Below are 8,016 nucleotides of genomic sequence, written 5' to 3' on the forward strand. Positions count from 1 at the left end.
TCATGTGTACATTTGAAGCAAAAGAGCACAGTCAGAAAAATCTTTCTGCTTAGCGATCAAAAATGTGTTTTAAATTTTGCAGCCAGCCAGTACATTAATCAACTAACCATCCCCATCCCTCTCATATTTGTGATCCCAAAGGATTTTTCTCACCTGAACAAAATGGTAAAATATTAGCAAGCAAGATGACAACCAAAACCCTTTGGAAATATTTATCCTTAACCCATGCTGTTTTGATTTAAAGTATTCAGACTTCCCCAAGTTAGAAAGTGACAGTTCATTAATAACACAAAAAACTATTCACCAGTCCAGTGAATGGTCAATACAGGCAAAATCTTTAGTGCTATACTATTTTATCTCTCATGGTGATGCTGTATTGTTATTTATTATTCTGGAGTAGTTCAATCAGAATTGCATAGATAACAAACACAGCCTTCCCAGTAAGATCTTATGGCACTGGGGACTGTAGGGAAAAGCCCCAGAAACTAACTGTTGAGAATATTATGTGTATCAGGATCCTTTCACATAATTCAACTGGAGCTCCAGCATTTTACCATGGTATATGGGTTTTTACTTCTAGAAATACATGTTAGGAACTTAATCTCATTGAAAACAAACACTAAAATATCTGGCAATTTCATTTCATTGTGGACTGTGGTTGCTGAGCATCAGGTGCAATGACTTCCCCTGCCCTTTTTATAAAGATATACCATTCTGTCCATGGAACTATGTGTAAAATGCGTTAGAACATCTTTGATGAGAATTTTATCAGTATGCAGCCTCATGGGAGCTCTGATAAGGGGCTTTTTCACCAAGGGCCTAAGTAGACTTGGTGTCAACTGGTATGGGTGCCCGAAAGGGGCTGTCCTCCTGCTTGCCTCCCACAGCTCTTCGGTCAGACCCAGAAAGGTCAGCCCTGCCCTCCCTTCCTCCCCTACTGCAGTTTCACTTCTCTGCCAGCCACTTGGCTGGCTTCCACTTGCCCAAACCCAAAAAGCACTGCCAGGACACAAATGGACAACCAGACAAGCAAGGCAGTGGGAGGGAGCAGAAGGGGCACATGTTACTCCTTTTTCTCCACTGCCTTGGTTCCCTTGGTGAAGAAATCCAGGGAAATGTAGAGGTATATGCGCTTCCCTTTTTTTGCACTGCACAGAGACAGCCAGGGCAACAGAGAAGCCAAAAGGGGCATACCACCAATCCTTCTTTTCCACTGCCTTGGCTCCCTTGGCCAGGGCAGTGGAGAAACTGGGAGGGGTATGTGCTCACCTGCGAGAGTAACAGCAGCAGACAAGAGGTGGGTGCTGCCAGCATCAATGCTATAACAGAACAGCATATTTATCCATTTATGGTGGACATTTCTACATAGCACATACATACACACACACACACACACACACACACACTGCTGCAGGGTGTCTGAATGTCACTCGATGCGTTTCACAGTCCCCACAACCCCCTAGTGATGCCTCTGCTTTCACACTACACAATTATAGCATAATTAAGAATGTATTTTAACTACCACGGAATATTGGGTTTTGCTGTTTAGGAAGAAGTTTTTAGAATTCTCAAACCCAGAGTTTAGTGCCTCACCAAACTACAGACTCCAGGATTTCATGAGATATTGCCATGGCAATTAAGTGGAATCATAGGGCCACTTGTGTAGAAGTGTGGTACAGTTCTCACCAGTTCAGATCATTCCTAATGAATATGAGTTACCAATAATTACATGCACACTGTGCTATGTTACCTCCTGATATCTGCATTCACGTATAAAGGCCAAACACAGTTGGGAGATGTAGCTAAAAATTTTGATACAGTGCTTGTTTTCATGAAGTAAATTCACATAAACTTAATTGAAACTCATGAAGTCACTAGCAAAGCTTCATGCCATCTGTAACACTTATTGTTTTAATGAAATGTCACACTTATGTTTACTTAATTCAGTTCTAAAAAAAAATTACTTGTCCACTCATAAGCCTGCAGCAGAGGACAAGCCAGTCTATAGTTCAAACAATCTACTCACCTGGAAATAATTATTGTTTGCCCTGTGCAAACTAATGAATTAAATAGTTGCTGTAGCTATTGTTTATTTCCATATATGCAGAAGAGAATTTTTTGCTGTTTTTATCTTATCCCTCAAAAATGGAAAATAAACATGGACTCCATACAAACAGGCCAAAATAAAGCTGCTTTGGGTCACTTTGGAGGTATGCTGTTTAAATGGCACATGCGTCCTAAGTGTCCAAAAGCCACACCAAAGCCACGCTCCAGTCCTAAGGACTGGACCACAGCTTTGGCGCATTGTCCAGACTCTTAGGACGTATGCATAATTTAAAAAGCATACCTTCAAAGTGACCCGAAGCAGCTTTATTTTGGCCTGTCTGTATGGGGCCATGGTAACACAGATTTTTCCAGGAATCTGTTTTCTGTCTCCTTCACTTTGCCCCAATAAAACATTTGGTAGACATATAATATTGAATTCTACAAGATGAATGCAACTCAGCAGACCTTAATTGTCATCATGCATTTTATAAAGTTTTGCCTAAAGAGTTTCTTCTCTAGCACTTTTAGAAAGTTTCTCAGTAACAAACCCATCCTTTTCTCTAGTAATTTGCATACAGATTTATGTTTATCCTCAGATTATTAGGATGATTCTATCTGGAAATAAGAAATAATGATTTGACAGAATTTCCAGAGCTCATTTCTGAGAAAACTGTGCAGGGTTGCCAGTTCAAAATAATGATGAATTTTAAGGATGTGTTTTTTCAATGAATTACTGGTTTGTAGCCCAAGCCAGGAGGAAATAATATATCTCTAGCTTTTATATGTCAAGAGTCTCTGACTTCCTGCTGCTTGAAATGTGTGATAACCTACTGCTTTAGCTGTACTTCTTTGCAATTGTATATGGAAATGTAACTTAGCATTTCTGCTGCTAATGAAGAAGCAAGAAGCCTTATTGCTGATCTGGGCTACAAAGCTAAGCACTCAACACTTAGCTGGAAATGCACCAAACAGATTTGCACATAAACATGTGATTGAAATTGGGGTATGAATAATGAAGAGACAGCTTGTATCTTATCTAGTCCGATTGTGCTTTGTGTTTTGAAGTATGTTCTTTCCAAAAAATCTTTATATTAAATCCACAGTATTTTAAGTGTCAATTGAAAACTGTGATTAAAAACTGTCAGATAATAACTTGAGTGAAAATGTAAATGCTTGGATCTTTGCCTCACAGGGAGTGATTTGAAAATTTATGTTTTTACAGTTGGCCCTCCTTATCCACAGATTTTTTTATCCACGGATTCGAGCCAACCTTGATTTTCCATTTTATATAAGGGACTCCATTTTACTATGCCATTATGTTTAATGGAACTTGAGCATCCATGGATTTTGTTATCCATGGGGGATCCTGGAACCAAACGTCAGTGGATAACAGGGACCCACTGTATTGTCTTGGGTATTTTAGCCCATTACTGGACCTTACTGCATCAGTATACCCATAGGATGAATCTTCTTTGAAAAATCCTTTCTTTTAAAATTGGGATTTATATTCCAACAAACAAATCAAGCCTGAATTCTCCCTAGAAGTCAAGTTGACTAAATTAAGGCTGACATACTTCAACCAGATCATGAGAAGGCTTAACTCACTAGGAAAGACAATAATGCTTGGGAAAGTAGAAGGCAGGGGCAAGAGAGGAAGATCACATACCAGATAGATTGACATGGAGGACAGGACCTAAGCAGAGAATACTGTAGCTTGTCTTGGGGATGTTTCATTCACAGAATCAAGAGGTCAACTTGAAGGCAGTTAACAACAACATTACAACATAGAACCATAGAAAGAATAATAGAATCAGTGTTAAAGGCAGTCTTCTTAATTGTCAGTCTTTCCCTACAGTTTGGTGTCCTTAGGTATGGACACAGTTTTCACATAGTCAAGCCAATTCAAAGGAGCATCTCCCAAGTGAGGTGTTTCATGCCTGTGAAAAGGCTGCACCACCTTTGCCATTAGTCTAATGTTCCATGTTCCATTGAAATCAGTGGGACTAACATTCAGAACTACGATGCACAGGGATTGCCCTCTTTACTCATCCTCTTCACAAAGGAATAGGTTGTTCACACATAAGGGTCAACGGTTTGATTCCTTTTGTACATGTATTTGTATCTCTATAGGTTATAGGTCCCCTGAAGGAGGGAAAGATGGGATATAAATAAAATGAATAATAAAAAAATAATATGATAGCAGGCATCCTGTCAGTCAGTTATATTGCTGTAAGTTAGACCTAAACCACATACATAACTGTTTCCTATTCACATTTATGATTGGGATACCCTTGCCAAAATCTAAGTACCCAACAAAATCTACTTTGAGAGCCAGTCATTCATCTTGAGCAATGGAGTTCTGCAGGACTGGCAAGAGGGCCAGTACACAATGTCATGACCAGTCTTCTCCCAAATACCAGTGACAGTGCTTTGACATACTGTTGCTCACTAGCAAGATGGGGCTGGTCATGACATCCTGCAGTGCCCAATTGTCAGCACTGCAGAATTCCATTGCTATGGATGGCCAGATGGCTTTTAAGGTGGGTTTTTGGATCAAGAGATGGTACATAGCTACAATACTGTAGCTTCCTCTCTAATGCAGGGTCTCGGCCATAGGTTGTAAATGTAAAGGTCATCTGTGTTGGAACATATAGGCAAGATTAAATTTAATGATCTCAGAGAGCATTGGATCAATATGCATGGTCTTCATCTATATTTAGCTACCATTTCACTTGTGCTAACACTAGATGAATAGCCATTCTCTGTGCTTAGATATATAATAGGTTATTAGAATATCGCTTCCATTTTCCCCTGACACTAACAGGTATTTTCCTTACAATATCTCTAGTGCCTTCATTCCACAATAGACCAAAAGGTAGTTAGAGAATAGATCCTAATTGTGGATGGGTTTTGACATTGTGACACATCATGAGCTGAAGTGTTCACTTGTGCCCTAAATCTTGCTGTTAACTCCAACTAGAGTAGAGCCATTGGATAAATTGGATTTACCTATTTGTGGACTCACCATTTAACTATTCATCAAATGGGTCTACTCTAGTTGGAATTGGCCAACAGGTTTCCATCCTATGTGTTATATTATTGTTTAATGCACAAATTTGTTTCACTTCTAATGTTCTTCTCATTTGTTTTCTTGCCAGGAGATACAATATTTATTATTCTTAGGAAACAGAAGCTTATCTTCCTCCATTGGTACCACCACATTACTGTACTGCTTTATTCCTGGTACTCTTATAAGGACATGGTGGCTGGTGGTGGCTGGTTTATGACCATGAACTATGGTGTCCATGCAGTCATGTACACATACTATGCCTTGCGGGCTGCTGGCTTCAGAGTGTCACGCAAGTTTGCCATGTTTATCACTTTGTCGCAGATCACCCAGATGTTCATGGGCTGCATCATCAACTACCTAGTCTTCGCCTGGATGCAACAAGGCCAGTGCCACTCTCATGTTTCAAACATTGTCTGGTGTTCTCTCATGTACCTCAGCTACTTTGTGCTCTTCTGCCATTTCTTTTTTGAGGCATACATTGGCAAAGCCAGAAAAGCAAGGAAGGCTGAGTAAAGCTAGAATAGAAGAAAGAAGCCACCGCTCAGGTCATCCACAAAACCAACAAACACAAAGGAAAAAAATGGCACAAGGAAACGTTTTATGTGGTGCAACTAAAACCCAGCAGCCAAGGAACAGCTAGGTTTGTTCAAACCAGTAAGTTTATGATCCTGCCATGGTGAGGGCTCACTGCGTGATCTCAAAAGGCTGCTGTAAGATATCTTCCTTCTTGCATCTGTCTGCTCTTAAAACACACATTTTTAAAAAAGAAAGAAAGCAAAGTAAAAGAAGATGAGGATTTTTGCAAAATAAAAGATTAAAACACATTGTTTCCCTGAGCATAGATGACTTTTATTAAAAATAAGTAATTATTTATATATCCTTTCTAACTTTTGTTTTTGAGATACAGAACTTGAACAAATTTTAAGTGGAGGAAACATAAAGTTTGTTTTGTATGCCATTTGAAGCTGCCTTGTACCTGTCAGAGGATCTGGTCCCTTATTTTCTATTCTGACTGGTGGCAGTTCTCCAAAATCTCAGGCAAATGCCCTGCAACCTGAGATCTCATTTTTAAAAACCGGAGAGCCCAGAGATGAAAACTGACATCTTCTGCATGTAACCTCCCTGATCTTTTGCTGAGCTGTGGCTCCTCAGTGTTTTTTGCAAAGTAAAAAAACAAAAACAAAACCCTTTCTTCTCAAAAGAGCTGTACACTAAAAAGCCCCAACATGAAATTGAAAGGTTAATCTGGAGTGTCTGTTTTAGATAGCCATTACTCCATTGAAAGAATAAATGGAGAGGAAATGGTTGATATTTTGTTTGCGTGTTCTGTATACTCTGCTGTGAGAAGATCTGATTTGTCAGCTAAAGATCTTATACAAGATACTGATCTGAGATTAGATACTGTTGAGATGCATATCAGAGAATTGGTTCAAGTGCATTTTCTTGTCAAAAGCAAGACAGAGAACAGTTTAATATGCAATCGACAAGTCTTGCTTGGGGTTAATAATAAATGAGAGCAGGGTAAAGGAATGAAGGGTTTAAGTTATAGACAATATATCAGAGCACACCAGTTCTCAAAGTGCTCTAAGGCCCTCCTGAGGGGCACTGTTGTTCCAAAGATCAGTTCTAGCATGTTGTTTTTTTTTTTGGGGGGGGGGGGTGTGCAAGGTATCACTAAATATGATTGCTGTGGGTTAATTTGAGCTGTAATGTGTTCTCAACAACACTGGTCCAAAGTCAGTTGCATGAGTTAGGGAGGTCCTGCTTATGCAGTCTCTACTGACAAGCTGGACAGATTCTGAGTAGAAATCTACAGCAATCAATCCAAAGCCATCTCATAAATGCAAATATTACAGTAGGGACTGGCCTTTGGAACAAATACGAGTGCACAAGGACTCTGTGCTTGGGGTGGCTTCCCTTTTTCTTCTGCCTGTTTCCCCCATCCCATAGCTCTCAATTCAAGACCAATAAATTATTGTCATCAAGAACCTGTGGTGTGCGTGCATGAGTGCACGCGTGTGTAAGTCTATCATACAACCCAGTTTGTCTGCAAGGAAGGGTGTGTGCAAAATTTCAGGTTCTGTTCCTAACAAATGAATGCAAGCAAAACTCCAAGGAGCCATCTCAGACAGAAGAAAACAATAAACTGCCCTAAGCACAACACAGCCCTGAAGTTACAGCATTAAGTGCAATTTGAGTGAAAGGTGCAAAGATTAAACAGAAAATCTAAGTATCTTTAGAGAGGTTTTAGTATTGGATAGAAACTCCAGGGGAGGGAAAAAAACCCTGTGGAGTGGAAGATATTTTATATTTTTTATGAACTTCAAAGAATAGATATTTGCAACCTTAATAGCATTCTGCAGGACTTTATGTGACTTTAGGTAACACTGTGCTTCTGCGTTTGCCTCACAAGCAATGCAAAGATGTTTAAAGTGCCCTCCTCTGGTCACTTGGAGATACTACAATAGAAGATATAACCTGGCATCATCATATTGGAAGTTTTAAATGGGGGGAAGCTTGACTAGAGTAATTGTGCTGCAACAAATTAACTCTAATGTCCAGAGAGAACTATTGTTACATTAGAAACTGAATCTGTAGAAAAAAATACACTGTAGCATTCTTGATCGCTTAAAGAGACATCTGGTTCTTCGGTCAGCTGCAGATATAAGGACAAAATATTTCACTCTGAACCTCAGAGAATTAGCTGAAAAGAGCCATATTTTCTACAAGGAAAAGTAGATTGTATTATCTGTAAGATTTCAGTCCTTACAAAGCCAAATAAAATGTGTAACCGTTCCTAGTACTTCAAAGAAACAAGTATGTAAACTTGATGTTATAACTGTGTTAACATAATAGTACTCTCAATTGTATCAGTTTGGTAGTTTAAACAGTTAGAAGAG

General features: G+C 39.3%; 1 protein-coding gene across 1 annotated transcript in view; it reads left to right on the forward strand.

Moving 5' to 3' along the window:
* The window catches only part of ELOVL6 (ELOVL fatty acid elongase 6), a 109,311-nt gene extending 102,554 nt beyond the window's left edge, over positions 1-6,757 (forward strand). The window contains exon 4 of the mRNA XM_089527071.1: positions 5,205-6,757. Within this exon, the coding sequence (XP_089383197.1) occupies positions 5,205-5,629 (425 nt within the window). The 3' untranslated portion in view covers positions 5,630-6,757. The remainder of the gene's footprint in view (positions 1-5,204) is intronic.
* Positions 6,758-8,016: the final 1,259 nt, after the last annotated feature.

This window comes from Sceloporus occidentalis, unplaced genomic scaffold (genome assembly GCF_023333645.1).
Source record: "Sceloporus occidentalis isolate IW3139 unplaced genomic scaffold, rSceOcc1.0.p SCAF_5, whole genome shotgun sequence".
Classification (NCBI taxonomy): Eukaryota; Metazoa; Chordata; class Lepidosauria; order Squamata; family Phrynosomatidae; genus Sceloporus; species Sceloporus occidentalis.